Here is a 20,030-nt window from a genome sequence, read left to right as displayed (position 1 = left end):
AAAAAAATAAATCCAGATGTCTGGGACCTAGGGACAATCCTGAATTTTGCAAAAGCTGGTGCACAGAAGCAAACCTCAGCCTGAAACATAGTAGATGTTCAATAGACGCTAATTGGAATAAATGAATAGTAATAACAGGAAACAGTGCCTGCTGTGTGCCAGGCCCTGTGCTAAGCACTTTACATTCATTCACCAATTTAATCCTCAGAACATCTTTATGAAGTTGGTGCTACTACTGTCCCCATTTTACAGATGGGGAAGCCAAGGCATTGAGGTTCCCCAATTTGTAAATGACAGAGCTGAGATGTGAACCCCAGCTATCTGGCTCCAAAGTCATGCCCCTAACCACTGCGCTGCGTTCCAGCAGCAATGGATGCTCAAACGGAGCTCTGGAGAGAGGGAGCGATTTCCAAAGGACTCACAGGAAGAGCCTGGTGGGGTTAGGACTGGAAGCCAAGTCTGTTCTCTGGGCAGTGCTTCTCCCACTTGACCATAGGGTGTCTGGCCACTGATACAGAGCCCCTGGGACTAGAGGCACAAAGAGGCATCTGAGAAGTCTAGATATCCATGCAGAAAAACAGCCCTAGGGGGCTAGGTGGCTCTCAGCAGAAGACAAGGGGAGACAAAGAGTAACCACTGGGGCAGAAACAAGTGTTCCTGCCAGGTTCCTTTTCTTGAGTGGAGAAAGGTAGTGGGTGCATCCCAGGGATCCTGTTTGAGGCCTCAGCTATACTGTTTTCCTGCATTAATTTATCAGGAACCCCTGCCCTGCCACAGCTGGAGCCACCCCAAGGCCATTTCTGCCAGATCTCAATTGGGTGCATGTGGAGAAAGGACAGATATTGGGGAGATTAGATGTTCTGATTTGCAACTGATGTGTGTAGGAAGTTGGGGCGGGGCAGTGAGTAAGAAAAAGTGGAGGAAAGGTTTGGTCAAGCCCGACAAAACCACAGCAGCTAATGGGACTCAGTGACAAGACATTACGGCAAAGCGTCTATAATCAACTCAGCTTAAGAGATTTGGGCCTCTGGTTGGGCTTGTTGCCACAACAGAAGAGCACCATTCCCATGGCCTTCTCCAGAGAGGATGTTCAGGAGGGCCCCAAAACCTTCACTGTTACGCGGTGGATGCCGCTCTTCATGATTTCAGGTGAGTGAGCCCCAAGGGCTGGAGAGCACATAGGCACAGACCAAGAAAGAGGCCAGGCATTTCCAGATGGGGAGGGCTCTGAAGAGACCCTCTGATTGTTCTCCACCCTCTGGGAAGGAGTGGGCTGGCACAGAGGCCAGGAGTGTGGCTGTGGCTGTTCTCAGAGGCTGTCCCCTATAAACTAGCTGAAAATAGCCATATTCAGAGACAGGGCAGAGGTGATGGTGGCTTGCAGAATTGGTGTTACTAGGGAAGTGAAAGGTGACTTTCTAGTCTAAGATTATGACGAGAAAATTCTGGAAAATCTGAGGGCTGCCTGAGTGACTTATTAGACAGAGTTTTGAGAGAGAGCCAGTTGCTTTTCAGTGGACTCAGGGCACGGCAGTCACCAGTGCTAGGCAAATGGGCTGGCAGCCCCAGGCTTTTCTCAGCCAGAAACCAGGGCTCTGTGGGCAGTGACGGGGCAAGCTGGGAGGCTGGATGCAGGGAATAATGTCATCCTGAAGGAGGGACAGAGACAGGAGGCAGCTGGTTCCAACCCCTGGGAGGCTATATGCCCTTCACAGCAGAGGCTGTTGACCTGGGTCCTACAGACCAAGAATTCGGAGTGGGGTTGGATTGAGATGGAAAAAAAAATCATCTGTTTATTTTCACAAACTCGAACTCAAATGCTGAATGCAGGCAACAAACCACGGGGGCGTTGGCGGTACCTGTGACTCTGTCAGTAACAGACAGCGCAGAGAATTGCGTTTCATGTGACAGTGGTTATTGGAACTGCCATTAGATCTCGAGAAGCACATACGTTACTGCATCACATGTTGGAGGTAATATTTCGATCACTGTGTTTTAATATAATGAATTTTCTTCGTAAGTCTGTGTATTTAATTTTGTGCATTTAAAAATAATATTCAGAGAAGGGCTCCATAGGCTTTGCTGGCTTTGCATAGACCCCAAAAGATGTAGACTTATTAAGCCTTATAAAAATCAAATCATGCTGAGCCCATCAATGGCTTGACTTTAGCTATATCGAGAGAGAAACTTATTTGTTTCCAGTCGTTCATAGTTTTTTTTGTTTTCCCTTGCATTTCCCTTAACTTCTTCAAAAAGACCCCTTTGCTAAGTTCCAGCCATCAGCTAGGAAAGTTAGGGACACAGGAATGTCCTAGGAGACTTGGCATCAGGGTGGCAGCCAGCATTTCAAGTCTGGATCCCAGAAAGAGTGGGCAACAATGGGGCAAAGAGAGCAGCGAAAAGAGGTCAAGAGAGGAAGAGCTGCGAGAGCGGATTTAGGTGAGGGGTCTTTCCCACCCAAGAAGGCCTTGCTATTATATTTGGACACAAGTGCCCAGATTGTTCTGGCTCTACTGGGGCAGTTTTTCTCATTAAAATGTGCTTATTTTTCTACCAGAAAATGATTCTTTCTCAAGTACTTTTTCCCTCTACTACTTCTCCCCTCTCAAAGGACACTGCCTCTGGGTGGGGATAGGGTAGAGTGTATGTCACATAACTCAAGAGAGGGGACTGAGAGGGGGAGGGTTAGCCTCCTGGTAATGCCTCCCTTGCCCCCAAATCTCACCAGCTTCCAATCATCCTGGAAGAGCTGGAGGAGTGGAGTGGGGATGTTAGGGACACACGATGGCACCTATGTGTCTTCAGTGAAAGCACATGTGAATGTTTATTTCACCTTCATTTTTTTTTTTTTTGAGACAGAGTCTCGCTCTGTGGCCTGGGCTAGAGTGCCGTGGAGTCAGCCTAGCTCACAGCAACCTCAAACTCCTGGGCTCAAGCAATCCTCCTGCCTCAGCCTCCCAGGTAGCTGGGACTACAGGCACATGCCACCATGCCCAGCTGATTTTTTCTATATATTTTTAGCTGTCCAATTAATTTCTTTCTATTTTTAGTAGAGACGGGGTCTCGCTCTTGCTCAGGCTGGTCTCGAACTCTTGAGCTCAAATGATCCTCCCCCCTCGGCCTCCCAGAGTGCTAGGATTACAGGCGTGAGCCACCGCGCCCGGCCTTCATTTTTAAAGTTATTTTTTTATTGTGGCAAAATACACAGAACATACAATTTACCATTGTAGCCATTTTTAAGTGTACAGTGCAGTGGCATTAAGTCCATTCACGACGCATAGCCACAATCCATCTCCAGAAATTTTCACCTTCCCAAACTGAAACTCTGTACCCGTTAAACAACAACTCCTTAATTCTCCTTCCTTCCAACCCCTAGCAACCATTTTTCTACTTTCCGTCTCTATGAATTTGCCTATTCTTGGCACCTCATATAACTGGAATTATGATTCCAGTGTTTATCCTTTTGTGACTGGCTTATTTCACTTAGCATAATATCTTTAAGGTTCACCCATGTGGCAGCATGTGGCAGGATTTCCTTCTTTTTTAAGGCTGGATAACATTCTCTTGTATGGATATACCACATTTTGTTTATCCATTCATCTGTTCGTGGACACTTAGTTTGTTTTCACCTCTTAGCTATTGTGAATAATGGTGCTATGAATATAAGTTTACAAATATCTCCTTGAGAGTCTGCTTTCAATTCTTTTGGATATATACCCAGAAGTGGAATTTCTGGATCATACAGTAATTCTGTTTTTAAGTTTTTGAGAAACTGCCATATTGGTTTCCACAGTGGCTGCACAATTTTACATTCCCACCAACAGTGCACCAGGGTTGCAGTTTCTCCATATCCTCACCACCGCTTCTTATTTATTTATTTTTTTAAATAACAGCCATCCTAATGGGTGTCAGATGATATCTCGTTGTGGTTTTGATTTGCATTTCCCTGATGATTAGTGATGTTGAGAATCTTTTACATGCTTTTGGCCATTTGTCTTGACTTCTTTTAGGTTGATTGTCTTTATCATTCCATTTGTCTTTCTCTACTAGTTTAGGTGTTACACATCTTGTTTCTGTTCTTTTAGTGATTGTGCTAGAAATTACAACACAAATCCTGGGTCTTGGAGGTTACCAAAGTAGGACAGCATCTAAAGGGTGTGATGCCCACAGAGGTGCCTAAGACATTTAAATCTGTTCAATCCAACAGTTATAGAGTAAATGTTAATTATAAGACCTTGGGCTTGCTAGACTACAACAAGTTAATTACAGGCTTCTTACTATCTAGCAACAGAGAAAAATCAATCATTCATTTGACTGTTGTACACGTTTTATGTGCCAGTGCTGGACACATCCACAAATCACTAGAATGTAAGACAGACTGTGGTAAGTGAAACAAAGAGCCATGATGAAGTGATATTAGGATGTCGAGGAAAGAAAATACGACGGCAAGTCGAGGGGGTCACGGAGAGACAGAAAAGAGAAGCAGTGCGAACAGGACGTGAGTTCTGGAGTTCATCAGAACTCGGATGACAATTAGCTGTGTGACTTTGGACAAGCACTTTAATCCCTCTGAGTCTCAGTATCCCCGTCCTCTCATCCTGGTCCGCGGAAAATGCTTTGTACAGAAAAGTGTCCCTCCTTTCCTTCTTTCCCTCCTTCCTTCTTTTCTTCCTCCTTCTATTTTGTGCCCTCTTTCTTTCATTCCTGCTATTTTGCTTAGTGCTTCTCCACCTTCCCAAACAATGTTCAGAATCGTGGCTGATTACTGAGCATTACTGGGAGTGGTGGGGGAGGAAACAGGGAAAATGGGGAAAAGGAGGAAAAACAACAAGGAGAGAGGCAGAAAGAAGAGGGAAAGAAGAAGATGGTTTGGGAGAGTGTGGAAAGCAAATACTCATGGTTCTTAGAATTAGGCAGTGGCTCTGACAGCCCCTCTGAGGGCCAGCTTTCATTCGGAGGATGGCTCTCCATCTGTCTCTTCTGGGCTCGTATCACCAACATCTCCCTAACCTATCGCGATATCCTCTTTCTCGAGCCTCTTGTCTCTGGCCTCCACCCTCTCCAATCTATTCCACTGCCTGCTCCTGAAAGAATCTTTTACAAGTGTCTTTGATTACGTCCCTTCTCCGGTTTAAAACTAGTCAGCAGTTTCTCACCGCCCACGTGATGATGCACAAAGGTGTTAGCCTGGGCTACTCCACTCTCCAGGGCTAACCCCTTACCAGCTCATCTCCCTCCCCTTGCCCTACATGAAGTTCATATTCTAGGCAATCTCGTCACCGAATGCAAAATGTACTCTCCCACTCCTTCACCTCTGCTCCGACTACTCCCTCCACTGGAAAGCTACCATGATAGTTCTTCCTGGACTATACACGGACAACCCCTCCTTTGCGTTATTACTCGAGCCATATCTTCTCTGCAGTGTTTTCCAGACAAACCAAGAGTACATCATCTCTGAAAGTCTAGAGCCCCTTATTAGAATAGGCTGGGTAGCAGTCCTTATATCTTTTGTCCCCTCCACCCAATAAGCTCCATGAGAACAGGAGCTATTTCTTATCATTATTATATTTGGTGCAAGACCAGGCTCGACACTAAATTGACAATCCTTCCAAATTTCTTCTTCCTCAGCAGAAACCTTTAAGTCTACCTCTTGTTCTTTTCTCTCTTCCTCAGACATCCTTTTTTTGTGGGCCTGCCCTCTTTCTCTTGTTTCTTGTACTATAAAGAGAGAGAGAGAGAGAGAGAGAGAGAGAGAGAACATAGTCTTGGGAATCAGACAGACCACTTCTGTCACTTGTTTGCTATGAGACCTTGTGTAAGTAAGTATTTTTTGTGTGACCTTGAGCAAGTAAGTCATATACTTTCCATCATAATAGAAACAGCAGAGTACCTACCCCTCAAGACTGGTTCTGAAGACTAATGAGGTGAGAAAATCCTCAATAGATGTTAATTTTCTTCCTTTGAATTATAGAAATAAATTGACATTACTTGGAGCCCAACCACCTCTCCTCCTAAGACACTAAGAACCTTGTCACTTGATCAACAGAGGAGTGACAACCACTACTGAGACAGGCACCCTAGACTCTGATTTCATTGCACCTCCAGGAAGAATAATCATAACCAGGTCCTAGAAAATTAAGCGGATAGCGACTTTGATACATTCCCAGCATTCCCGCATGCCCAGTCAACGCATCTTTCCCTACTCCCCCTCCATCACCCCTATGTCCAATCAGCTGTGTTGGGCTGAAAATTCTACGTCCATAGTATATTTCAAATTGGTTAGAGAAATAGTACCCTATTTCAGGTTTCCATTGTCTCTCATTTGAATCACTGATACTCTTAGCTGATCTCCTTGCCTACAGTGTCTCCTGCTCCCACAGTTATCCCAAATTATCTTCCTGAAACACAAATATGATTGTGCTACCTTCACTGACTTCTCGTTCCCTTCTGCATCAGGCCTCATGTCCCCAGCTTCTTTCCCAGCTTTCCCTCCTGTTCCACAGGGTCCTCATGCTCCCTGGATTTGTTCAGGTTATGGTGTTGCTTACAGGCTTCAGACTCCCCCATCTCCAGGCCTTTGTTTAAGCTCTTTCTTGTGCATGGAGGGCCCTTCCTCCACCAATGCATCTGTCAAAAACCTACCCTTCCTCCAAAATTCAACTTTAAATATTCCCTTCCACACGAAGCCTAGAGTTTCTGGAAGGCAGGAGCTTTGTATTTTACATGTATTAATATGAGCTCACACACACATGAAGTGATTAAAATAACTCTTGGCACATAATAAAGACTCAACAAATGCTACCTATGTTTTTTTTGCAAACCTTGGAGTGAAGATACACAACCTCTCTGAGCCTCAGTTTCTTCATCTGTAAAATGAAGGTAAAATTATCTACCTATCAGGGCTGTGAGAGGATTAAATGAGATAATGCACATTAAGTGCTTAACAGAATGCTGTTTCACAATGAATGCTCACTAGATGATATCAACAACCATACTTGCATTATTTTCATTATTTCCATATTTACTCCCTTCACCCTCCTCTTTCCAGTCCCTCACTCTGTCCCCTGGCTTTTAGCACAGAGATTCTATAGATGGCTGCCAAATTCTTGTTGCCATGGAATGATGCGAGAGGGGACTTCCAATTTTGCCATCCTCTTGATGTCACTTCAGTTAATTTTTTTTTATGAGGTCTGAGGTTTTGGTCAAGGTTCATTTTGCTGCCTATGGCTATCCAATTGTTCCAACACCATTCATCGAAAAGACTATTCTTCCTCCATTGAATTGCTTTTTCATCTTTGTCAAAAATCAATTGACCATATTTGTGTGGGTGTATTTCTTGACTCTTCTGTTCCATGGGTCGATATGTCCATCCCTTCACCAATACATCACTGTCTTCATTACTATAGTCTTACACTAAGTCTTAAAATCATATAGTGTAATTCCCTTACTTTTATTCTTTCTCAAAATTGTTTTAGTTATTATAGTCCCTCTGTTTTTCTATATAAATTTTTGAATCAGCTTGTCTATGTCTACAAAAACTCCTGATACCAGAGTAAGTCAAAGATACTCCAAGAAAAGTAATTTACAAGCCTATATACCTGATGAACGTAGATGCAAAGAAAACCTCAACAAAATACTAGCAAACCAAATTCAACAGCACATTAAAAGGATCACACACCATGATCAATTGATTTATCCCTGGAATGCAGGGATAGTCCAACATATACAAATCTATAAATGTAATATACCACATTGACAGAATGAAGGATAAAAATCATTTCAGCAGAGACAGAAAAATCATTTGACAAAATTCAACATCTTTTCATGGTTAAAAACACTCAGCAAATTAGATATAGAAGGAATGCATGTCAACATAATAAAGGCCATATATGAAAAGTCCACAACTAACATCATACTAATGATAGAAAGCTGAAACTTTTTCCTCTAAGATCAAAAAAAAAAAATATTCAACATAGTAGTGGAAGTCTTACCAAGAGCAATTAGATAAGAAAAAGAAATAAAAGGCATCTAAAGTGGAAAGGAAGATGTTAAATTGTCTATTAGCAGATGACATGATCTTATTTATAGAAAACCCTAAAGACTCCACCAAAAAACTATTAGAACTAATAGATGAATTCAGTAAAGTGGCAGGATACAAAATAAACATGCAAAAATCAGTTGCATTCTATACACTAACAATGGCCTATCCAAAAAAGAAATAAAGAAAAAATCAACCCCATTTACAATAGCATCAAGAGGAATAAAATACTTAGGAATAAATTTAACCTACAAGGTGAAAGATCTGTATATTAAAAACTATAAGTCAATGAAAGAAATTGAAGAAGATAACAAATAAATGGAAATATATCCCACATTCATGGATTGGAAGAATTAATATTATTAACATGTCCATATTACTAAAAAAAAATTTATAGATTCAATGCAATCCCTATAGAAATTTTTCAAAGAAACAGAAAAAACAATTCTAAAATTTGTATGGGACTACAAAAGATGCTGAATAGCCAAAGCAATCTTGAGAAAGAAGAACAAAACTGGAGGCATCACACTTCCTGATTTCAAACTGTATTACAAAGGCACAGTAATCAAAAGAGTATGGCGCTGGCATAAAAGCAGACCTACAGACCAATGGAACAAGATAGAGAGCCCACACAACAAAGAAAACAATCAACAAAATGAAAAGGCAACCAAAAGAATGGAAGAAAATATTTGCAAACCATATATCTGATAAGAGGTTAATTTCCAAAATATATGAACTTAATATACAATTTAACAGCAAAAAAAAAAGGGCCTAATTTTTAAAACAGGCAAAGGACCTGACTAGACATTTTCCAAAGAAGACATGCCAATAGCCAACAGGTATATGAAAAGATGCTCAACATTACCAGTCATCAAGGAAATGCAAATCAAAACCACCTTATACCTGTTAGGATAGCTATTATCAAAAGGATCAGATGGCTCATGCCTGTAATCCCAGCAATTTGGGAGGCTAAGGCAGGAGGATTGCTTGCGGCCAAGAGTTCAAGACCAGTCTGGGCAACATAGTGAGAGCCTGTCTCCACTTAAAAAACAAAAACATTAGCTGGGTGTGGTGTTGTGCGCCTGTAGTCCCAGCTACCTGGGAGGCTGAGGCAGGAGGATTGCATGAGCCCAGGAGTTTGAGGTTACAGTGAGCTATGATTGCACCACTACACTCCAACCTGCATGACAGAGCAAGACCCTGTCTCAAAAAAGAAAAAAAAGATAAAAGATACAAGTGTTAGGATGTGAAGAAAAGGGAATCCTTGTACACTGTTGCTTGGAATGTAAATTGGTACAGCCATTATGGAAAATAGTGTGGAGGTTCCAAAGGTAACGAAATTAGTATCTTGAAGAGATACCTGCACCCCCATGTTCATTGCAACGTTATTCACAATAGCCGAGATAATGGAATCAACCTAAGTGCTCATCGATAGATGAACAAATAAATAAAATGGGATACACACACATATACACACACACTAGAATATTATTTAGCCATAAAAAGAAGGAAATTTGACTGTATATGATGGCTCATGCCTATAATCCTAGCACTCTGGGAGGCCAAGTGGGGAGGATTCCTTGAGGTCAGGAGTTTAAGACCAGTCTGAGCAAGAGTGAGACCCTCCCCATCTCTACTAAAAATAGAAAAAATTAGCCAGGCATGGTGGTGTGTAGCTGTAGTCCCAACTACTCGGGAGGCTGAGGCAGGAGGATCGCTTGAGCCCAGGAGTTTGAGGTTGCTGTGAGCTAGGCTGACGCCACGGCACTCTAGCCCGGGCAACCGAGTAAGACTCTGTCTCAAAAAAAAAAAAAAAAAGGAAATTCTGCCATTTGCAACAACATGGATGAACATGGAGGACATTATGCTAAGTGAAATAAGCCAGACACAGAAAGACAAATACTGTATGATCTGATTTGTAGGTGGAATCTGAAAAAGTTGAACTCACAGAAGCAGAGAATAGAATGGTGGTTGCCAGGGACTAAGGCAAAGGGGAAATGAGATATTGGTCAAAGGGTACAAAGTTTCAGTAATAAGATAACTTATCTTATAACTTATTATCTGGCGATAATATAAAGTATGGTTATTTTAGTTAATAACATTGTATCATTTATTTGAAATGTGATAAGAGAGTAGGTTTTAAGTGTCCTCACCCCCCCACACACACATACATAAAGGGTAACTATGTGCGGTGGTGGTGGATGTGTTGATTAATTTGATTGTGGTAATCATTGCACAATGTATACATGTACCAAATCAACGTGTTGTACATCTTGATTATGTACAATTTTTATTTGTCAATTATGCCTCCATAAAGCTGGAAAACATTAACTTGAAATGGATCATAATTCTAAATGTAAAACAGAAAACCGTAAAAGTTTTAGTAGAAAACATAGGAGAAATACTGAGGCTAAGCAAAGAGTTCTTACATTTGACACCAAAAGCACAATCTGTAAAAAGAAAAAAAATGGATAAATTGAACTTCACCAAAGCTAAAAGCTTTTGCTCTGAGAAAGACTCTGTTACAAGAATGAAAAGATAGACACAGATTGGGAGAAAATGTTTGCAAATCATATATCAGGCAAAGAACTTGCATCCAAAAATCTTTGAAGAACTCTCAAAAGTCCACAGTAAGAAAACAAACCACCTAATTGAAAGTGGGCAAAAGATTTGAATAGACACTTCACCAAAGAGGATATACAGAAAGTAGATAAGCACATGAAAAGCTATTAAGTATCATTAGCTATTAGGGAAACGAAAATTAAAAACGAAAATTAAAAATTACACCACTGCACGTCTATTAGAGTGGCTTGGCAGTCTTCAATACAAGCTAAATTAGGAGCCCACCTATGTCGACTTCCTCCTTGATAACCTCTCAAAGATGCCTCACTTGAGAGAAGTTGGAACCGTCTCCTGGTGTCAAGGCCATAATATCTAAGGGAGCGTCACACATACATACACACAAATGTTTGTTCTTCATCATTCCTTCCTCAGGATACCCTTGCTTTCTGTCACAGAACTCCTTGTTCTGTGAGCTTTAGCTCTTCCACATTTGGCTTCTGTTCCTCCTATCTCTTTAAATCCCACTTTTGTCACCATGCATGTCACCGACGACATTCAAATAGGCTATGTCTGGAAGCTTTGTCCTCAAAGGACATTGATGATGTCCTGCAGGGCCACACCTGCAGTTCCAATAGATTCCACAAGGGGGGGCTGGTGTTACCATGATAAGGGCTCTTAGACCTCCTTTAGGGCTGGCAGGTAAATGAAGGAGTTAGGAGGCACACAGTTACTCTGTCTACCCTTTGTAAATAACATCACATTTATATAGCATTATACATGCCGACTAAACGCTCATCATTTAACTTTACATATTATTGAAAAAAGAAAACATTTACTTATTTCTTTTTCAATCCATCTACAGATATTTGTTGATTATTTATGTGCCAGACACTGTTGAAAACTGGGGACACAAAATTTATTTGAAACAAGATATAAAAGAAATGATACACTTAGGCTACCTTTAATTAGTAATGATTCATATTTATCTCAGTATTTTTTTCTGAAGCTTAACTGGCAAATGTACTGTCATCTTTTATGAAGGTCAGAGGTAGTGGGGCTTTTGTCCACGGCAGGCTGCCCATAAAATTCCTCCCACTGCTAGTTCCTATCTAATTAGCACACTTCCAGCAACCGTGGCAGCCAGCTCTCGTAAGGGGAGTTCAGCCTATCACCAAGGTTTCTTCTGCTCCATAACATGGCTTTTGAAAGCAGTGCCCATTCAGTCTTTTTCCTGTCATTTTCATGTATGTCCAAAATGCAAGAGACAAACCTGCTGGTAGGTAACTCTTGAGTTTCTTCCCCCTCTCTGAAACTTTTATCTGCCAGGATGTGGTACCTGGTCAAAGAAGTCGTTTCCTCAGCCAGGTCTTTTTTATTCACAATATGTGTACTTAGCCTCTCTTTCTCATGACTGCAGATTTAAAAATGGAATTCAATTCCCACTGCTGTAAGATGTATTATGTTTGCATTTCCCAGCCTGCTGTGGCCCTTTGCTAACAGAGATAAATTTTTCCTTCTTTGAACCTTTGCGACATTTTGAATGGGGCAAAATAGAACACAGTAAATCAGTTTTTAATCCATGTTTTCTTCTCAGCATCAAACAGCCTGTACACTGCAGGCAACCTCTCTCTACTGGAATATGAGGACTTAACGGTTTAACAAAAGAAGGAGGATCAAACTTTTAGAAAGAATTTCCCAAGGTCCCAAAATGAGGATGTCGGCCCCTAGCCCAATGTGCTCTTCTTCCCACGTACCGAGCAGAGCTGTTCTTGGACCCTGGCTGAGGGTCTGCTCTGAGAATCTCATGGTTCTGCTGTCTCCTCAATTAAGATCTCAGCCATCAAGGAGACTCCGGTCTGAGGGCTCAGAGGCCAGTCTGGACCACAGCAGAGCTGGGTAGAGGGTGGGAGGTGAGGGGTAAGGGGGAGAGGGAGACAAAGTTGCACACCAGCCTTGCCCTACTTCTTCAGTGCAGAGCAGAGATCAGTGTTGTGAGAGGTGTACTAAAACTTGAATCCTTTGTGTCCCCTCAGGACTTACTTTTGCTGTCCTTTTACCCTGCTATCTGTTATTCACTAAGTTCTGGCCCTTGGGTATGCTCCCCATAGCTTGGCTTGCCTATGATTGGAACACCCACAGTCAAGGTAAGAGACGGGGGCAGAATGGTGGTCCTGTCTGTGCCAAGGATGGAGCCACAGGAGAGGGAGGTGGAGGGAGAGATGGGGAGAAGGAAAGGAAGGGAAGAGGGGAAAGGAGGGAGAGGGGAGAGCAAAGCTCAGCGGGGACAGAGGTATCTACCACGTGGCTCAGGAATAATTAGGAGGTTAAGGTTTCTGGGCAGGTGCCCCCAGCCTCAGGCTGTTTTCACATCACCTTTCTGGCTGGCTCCAGAGGAGCAGAGGCTTCCTATGTCTTGGGGTTTGTGTTCAGGGACAGTACCTATAGCTCTGAGGTGTGAGAAGGAGGCCCCTCCTGTGACCCGAGGACTGCAGGCAGAAATCTCCATCTCTGGGGAGGCAATTGCCCATCTGGCAATGTCCCATCTGCTCTTTCCTTCCTTCTGTACCCACAGGTTGCAGACGTTCAGCTTGGGTACGAAACTGGACCCTCTGGAAATATCTCAGAAATTACTTCCCAGTAAAGGTGACTACCTTTGGGTGCCCTCAGTCCCTGTTGCCTGGACTCCCACTCCCTACTCAGCTCCATATTTTCAAAGGCTTTGGTGATCAGCAGTGAAGGCCAAGGCCCAGAGGCATAATGCAGAGCAAGGGCCCAAGATGGATGGGCAGGTGGGGAGACAGGTGCATAGCAGCCTTTCCCGCAATGGCAAACCTAGGTCAGCCCCTCTGACCATCAGAACCCCTGGCAATCCCATGACGATAATGACATCTCAATGAACAGAGATTTGGGGCTCCCAGAGGGAAACATATGGTGCCTGCTGGGGTTTGAGTACACACCCTCTCTTCCTTCTTCTTAGCCAATGCTCTGACTCAATCTTCCTCTAACAGCTGGTGAAGACTCATGACCTTTCTTCAAATCACAACTACATCATTGCCAGCCACCCCCATGGCATTTTCTCTTACGGTACCTTCATCAACTTTGCCACTGAGGCCACTGGCTTTGCTAAGATTTTCCCATCCATCACTCCCTCCGTAGGGACCTTGGAAGGGTTCTTCTGGATGCCAATTTTGCGAGACTTTGTGATGTCATTGGGTGAGTGCAAGAAATTTCATTCTCTGAGCTACCTTGGGGCTCCAACCCCAATAAGCCCTGACAGTCACTCTTCAGGACTTGACAGAAAATGGGTCCAGAACACTCTGGGTCAATCATAGGAGTATGAGGCCAAGCATCAGGTTCTGTCCAATATTTGGGAGGTAGGGTATGGTTGGGCAGCAGGGGAAGTTACAGGTATTCATGAGAGATGCTAGGATTCCTTTCAGAGGGAGAATCCGTGGAAATAATAGGGTGAAAGCCAAGTATTAAACACAAATGGAGGGAAAAGCAGGTGTGAGTGGGGTAGCTCAGATAAACTTCACCAAACTCTGGGATGTTAGTTGGCTTCTTTTGCCCAGTCATTTGTACAGTAGCTCTCATCCCACCATGTCTTAAAGACATTTTAAAGTCTCTCATACTAGCTAGTGTGCTCCTGGTCCATGACCTTCATATCCTGGGAACCCCTTCACCCTTGCATAAAATGCCAAGGGATAAAGGATAGGCATGATTCAGAATCCAGGACAACTTCTCTATGCCAGGCTTCAAGCTAGGGCACTATGACAAATGTGACTCTCTGGGTGAATATTCATCCTTCTGGACACCAGAAAACATCTGAAGCCAAACATTAGAGGGTAAGATGCATTTGTCTGGAGGGGCAAGGTGGGACTACTAGAGTCCCAAAGGGTGTTTCTGCTCTGCTCCCCTGTGAGGTTGGCATGGCCCTGGAGAGGGATCTCAGTGGCTGGAGCCTGGAGGCAATTTCTGTCATCCCAGTAGAGAATAGAAGGTAAGCACAGGGCAAAGATGAGAGACAAAAAGACTCTGTTACTGTTTTGAACAATAGGGTGTCATCCACATTCCATCATTAAGCTACATTTCAATTTGGCTTATGTAGGGTCTGCCTACTCTCCAGAAACCCCAGCCAATGGCTCCCCTTCCACAGGTTGCTCTTAGGGAGGAAGCAGGTTGGTGGTGGCTAGTCCTGATCACCCCTGGAGTAGAGAACTCTCCATTGTGGGAGGAGAGGGTCTCCAGTGTTGTCAGCCTGGGCAGAGTGGAAGATGGCTGTGGTTCGTGGGTAGAGAGGGAAGGGCTGGGCTTAAATACTGTTGATCCGAAAGGTAGTAGGATTTGGGCAGTAGTAGGTAGAGGAGCTCGTATAGACCCAACTGTAGTAGCACAGACCCTCAAGGTAAGCAGCTGACCCTAAGAACCAACCTCAGGCCAGGGCTAACCCACGATATGGAGGTCAAAGACAGAAAGGTGGAAACAGCAGTAGTTGGGAAACAGAAGAACAGTCCCCAACAGGAAGAGGCTAGAAGAACTCCTTACCCCATCCTCAGGCACCAAGTTTGTTCTAACACTTGACTCTTCGGTTTCACAGGCACGTGCCCAGTGAGCGACTCGTCCTTGAAGTACATGCTGACCCAGAAAGGCTTAGGCAATGCCGTGGTTATCGTGGTGGGTGGAGCTGCCGAAGTCCTCTTGACTCGGCCTGGAGAAACCGTCCTCTTCCTCAAACAACGTAAAGGTTTTGTGAAGTTGGCACTGAAGACAGGGTGGGTCTCTAGGTTCTAGTGCTCTCTTGTCAGGGTGCCATAGGTCCTATGTAGCCCTCTCCAGAATGATGCCCTCCCTGGGAACCCTGTTAGAGGGGGCTTCCTCTTCATTAAGATTCCTTCTCTCTATGCCCTCACCCTGTGCCTTAGGGGTGTGTGGGCCTCCAGATACATTTCAGTGGACACTTTTCTTACTTGAAGTTAGAGAAAGAACAGCAGCAGAAGACCTTTTACTTTCTGCCCATTAGCCTAGCAGCCTGGGCATCCGGGGAAGTGAGGCTTCACTCTATAACAACCTGTTAACTGAGAGGCCCTTAGAACCTACCAAGGGCAAGGAAGATACTGGCCTTGATACTGTGAGAATTGCGAAGATGAATAAGACATTCCCCCAAAGAACATTTAATCTGCTTTAAGAAATAGAGCAGGCCGGATGCGGTGGCTCACGCCTGTAATCCCAGTACAATGCTGGGAGGCTGACGCGGGAGGATTGCTTGAGCTCAGGAGTTCGAGACCAGCCTGAGCAAGAGCGAGACCCTGTCTCTACTATAAATAGAAAGAAATTAGCCGGGCATGGTGATGCACACCTGTAGTCCGAGCTCCTTGGGAGGCTGAGGCAAGAGGATCGCTTGAGCCCAGGAGATTGAGGTTGCTGTGAGCTAGGCTGATGCCACAGCACTCTAGCCCGGGCAACAGAGTTAGATTTTGTCTCAAAAAAAAAAAAAAAAATCAATGTGTTCACGATACAGCCCCAGGGCCTAAAACAGTGCTGGTACATAGAAAGGACTTAATAAATAAGTGTTGAATGAATGAAGCACCATGATAGAAATGTATACGAAGTGCTATGGGAGCACCAATTTATGGAAAGAGCTTGAACCAGAGTGGAGGTTTCACAGGTGGGTGACATTTGAATTGTGAATTGAAATATTAGTAGGAGTTGCCAGGCAGATCAAAAGAGACAAAGAACTCAGGCATTCAAGGAGGACCTATGCCATGCTGGGCACTATGCCAGGCCCTAGGGATTCAAAGATACATACGACATAGTTCTTGCCTTTGATTGGCTTGCTGTCTACTGGGGGAGTCAGACAGGTAAGGAGATAACTGCAATACAGGGCTGGGGTAGTGTTAGTGCAGAAGAGAGGGGAGCACTAGATGAGGGCTACCTAATCCACATTGGGGGGATTAGAGGTGGTCAAAGAAAGTTTTTTCAAAGGGATGAAATTGGAACTGAGTATGGAAAGGCAAATTTGAATTAGCCACGTGAAGACAGAGGGAAGGCACTTCTGACAGAGGGAGCAGAATGTACAAAGACACACAGACGAGAGATTACTAGGCACACTTAGTATGGCTAAGCGGATTGTAAAGAAAGAGTGGGGAGAGGGGAAACCAGCCAGGTAGGGAGGACTAAAGCATAAAGGCCATGCTAAGCAGTGCAGTACAAAGCAAAGAGCTCTGGAGGAGTTTTAAAGAGAGGAGTGACAGGTCCAGATACGTAGTTTAGGAAGAACCCTCTGGATGCTGGATGCAATGCAGGTAGTTAGATCTCTGGAGATTAGTTTTCCTCCTATCACAAGAGATGGTGTAGCAGCTCCCCATATAGAGTTTAATAGGGAGGGTGGGGAGGAATGGGACATGAGGCTGGAGATGTTTGGGTGCTTGGGTTCTTGTCCTATAATTGGGAGAGGTTTCCCACCTTGGAGAAGGTTTTGCCAGAGGAGCTTCCTCGGAGAGTTCACACTCCTACCCCTCTCTTTGCAGGGCACATATTGTCCCTAGCTATTCCTTTGGTGAGAACGACATTCACCAATACGTGAACTTCCCTGAGGGCACGTGGATGGGGTTCTTCCAAAAAATCTTCCAGAACACATGCAAAACCTTCCTGGGAACGAGTTTCCGTGGCTTCTGTGGCCAGGGCCTCACTCGTGGATCCTGGGGCTTCCTGCCTTTAAGTCGGCCCATTACCACCGTTGGTGAGCTTTCCATTATCTCCGGACCACCCAGTTCTTAATCCCCACCCCTTACCCAAGTCATCCATCAAGTCCCAGGGAACCTGGCTCACAACCGGGATGGGCAGTGGCTGTGGTTGAGAGCATGTTGGGTAGGACAACTAAACAGATAAGAAGTGTGGCCATTCACGGGTGGGGTAGAGTTCAACAGCCGCCACAAGAGCACCATTATTCACACACATTCCTTCAGCACTCTCCTGAGTTTGCTTTCATTCTCTTGAGCATGGGTGAGATTAGGTGATTGGAGAACAGGGCCAATATGGGGCTGGAGCAGAGGGAAAGAATGAAGGAAGGGGAGGAAATTCAGACACTGAGTTGCAGTAGACGGCTCCCAGTGAGGGATGGGTATTTTGAGTCGGGGGTGGTGACTCTGATTCTTGTCTCTTTTCCATCTCCATAGTTGGGGAACCCCTGCCAATTCCCAAGATTGAGAATCCAGACATGAAGACAGTGGACAAGTATCACACACTCTACATTAATGCCCTACACAAGCTGTTTGAACGATACAAAGTTGAATGTGGCTTCCCTGAGAACCAAGAGCTGACAATCATATAACAGGAGCCAGATTCTCCATCAATAAACCCCCAAAGCCACGAAGGATTCAAGTAGAGCCACAGGGAAGGAAGAATTTGGGGAGAGGGTAGGATCTCAAGGATGAGAAAGGCCAACCAAGCCAGAAACTATTTAATGAATTAGGGTTCAAGCAATGGAATCCCCTCCCAAGTAACCAAAGCAGGTTTAGGGGAAGGAATCAGAGGAGCAGGGGAGGACCGGGGAGGGCTGGTTAGCAGAGGAGGTGGCTCCATCACCCCTGGTTATTCTAGGCAACAATCCAGTTTGGGAGTCCTGTGAATCATTCCAGCCAACTCTCTGATCACAGTAATAAGAAGCCAAAGAACACTGTGCCCTTCCTCCTTAACCTTAGTGACACCCATCACTGTTTAGGCTTAGAAGCTTTATTTAGGATTGTTTGTTCCCTCCCAGGTCCTTTTCTTATAATTTGGGGACTTCCACAAGGTAAATCAGGGACCTGAACTGTGGCTTCCTTATCCAAGCAGACAGGATTCCCTCAATTGTGACAGAGCTCTAGACTGACAATGTGGTTATGCTGTTTCTTCTATAAAAATAAAGCTCTAGATATATAAAACAGGATTCCAGTACTTCGTAATCACTGTGGTTCACTACTGGGCTTCCCTCAAACCTAAGATTTTCCCTTCTGGCCAGAGAGCCGGTCTGTGAAGAGCTATTCTCCTCTTTTTCATCCACCCTTCATACTGCCCCTGACAAAAAAAGGTGGAGGAATGGAACCATAGCTGCTGCACACTTAGGAGACAGGAGCAGAACCATGGGAACTGGCCCAGGTACCCATTGAGTAGCCCCCTCTTGATCCCACATAACCACCCTAGGACAGCGGGGAGGGAGGCACAAGTACCTGCTGTGTCCCAGAGACCATGCCGTCACTCACAACCTTTGTCTCTTAATGCTAACACCAGCCCTATGAGATTGATATTGTCATCATCTCCATTTCACAGTAGCCACAGCTCCTAGAGGTTAAGTAACTTGCCCCAAACAACACAACTTCAGATAGAACTAGCATTCAAACCCAGGTCTTACTAATCCCAAACCAAAGTTCTCTCCAATGCCCAACTGCATGTCTCATTCCTCATTTTCTAGAGACCTATTCATCAGCTTTATTTTCATAAATGAGGTCCTATGGCCCTCCACCAAAATTAGTTTATAAGTGGGGACAAAAATAGTATAGATTCTCCTCAGAGTGGTCCCACGTTAGGCCTCAGGGAAAATAATTGATTGATGTAAAATAAAAACCTGTTTATGTCAATAGAACGGAATTGAAAGTACAGAAACAAGCCCATACGTTTGTGGTCAATTGATTTTCACCAAGAGCGCCAAGACAATTAGATGGGAGAAAGAATAGTCTTTTCAACGAACAATACTGGGACACCTGGATATCCACATGGAAAATAATAAAGTTGGACCCTTACCTCATACTATATACAAAAATTGACTCAAAATGGATTAAAGAGCTAAAGTGAAAGCCAAAACTATTAAACTCTCCAAATGAAGCATAGGTTCTAAGACTTCATGATCTTGGATTAGGCAATGGTTTCTCAGATATGACACCAAAAGTACAAACAACAAAAGAAAAAATAGATAAGTCGGATTCCATTACAGTCAAACACTTTTGTGCTTCAAAGGACATCATTAAAAAAGTAAAAATACAATCCACAGAATGGGAGAAAATATTTGCAAATCATGTATCTCATAAAAGTCTAGTAGCCAGAATATATAAAGAACTCTTAAAACTCAACAACTAAAAGACAACAGAATTTTTAAAATGGGCAAAAGATTTGAATAGACATTTCTCCAAAAAAGATATACAAATGATAAAGTGCTCAAAATCGTTAATCATTAGAGAAATACAAATCAAAACCACCATGATACGATTTCACAGCCCCTAGGATGGCTATAATAAAGACAGACAATAGCAAGTATTGGTTAGGATGTGGAGAAATTGGAACCCTCATGCACTGATGATGGTAAAATGCTGTAGCCACTTCGGAAAACAGTTTGACAGTTCCTCAAAAAGTTAAGCATAGAGTTCCCATATGACCCAGCAATTGCACTCTTGGGTGT

At 43.8% G+C, this 20,030-nt stretch overlaps 1 protein-coding gene across 1 annotated transcript; it reads left to right on the top strand.

Annotated features, from left to right (window-relative positions):
• The first annotated feature begins 959 nt into the window (after positions 1–959).
• DGAT2L6 (diacylglycerol O-acyltransferase 2-like 6) lies at positions 960–17,930 on the top strand. Its single transcript, XM_012642951.1, has 7 exons — positions 960–1,149; positions 12,634–12,744; positions 13,173–13,243; positions 13,609–13,813; positions 15,198–15,372; positions 17,128–17,339; positions 17,776–17,930. The coding sequence occupies exons 1-7, from the start codon at positions 960–962 to the stop codon at positions 17,928–17,930; spliced, it is 1,119 nt and encodes a 372-aa protein (XP_012498405.1).
• The last annotated feature ends 2,100 nt before the right edge of the window (positions 17,931–20,030 follow it).

Source organism: Propithecus coquereli, unplaced genomic scaffold (assembly GCF_000956105.1).
Source record: "Propithecus coquereli isolate 6110/MARCELLA unplaced genomic scaffold, Pcoq_1.0 Scaffold101, whole genome shotgun sequence".
Taxonomy (NCBI): domain Eukaryota; kingdom Metazoa; phylum Chordata; class Mammalia; order Primates; family Indriidae; genus Propithecus; species Propithecus coquereli.
The sequence above is the reverse complement of the archived record's forward strand: the minus strand, read 5'-3'. Positions and strand labels throughout refer to the sequence as shown.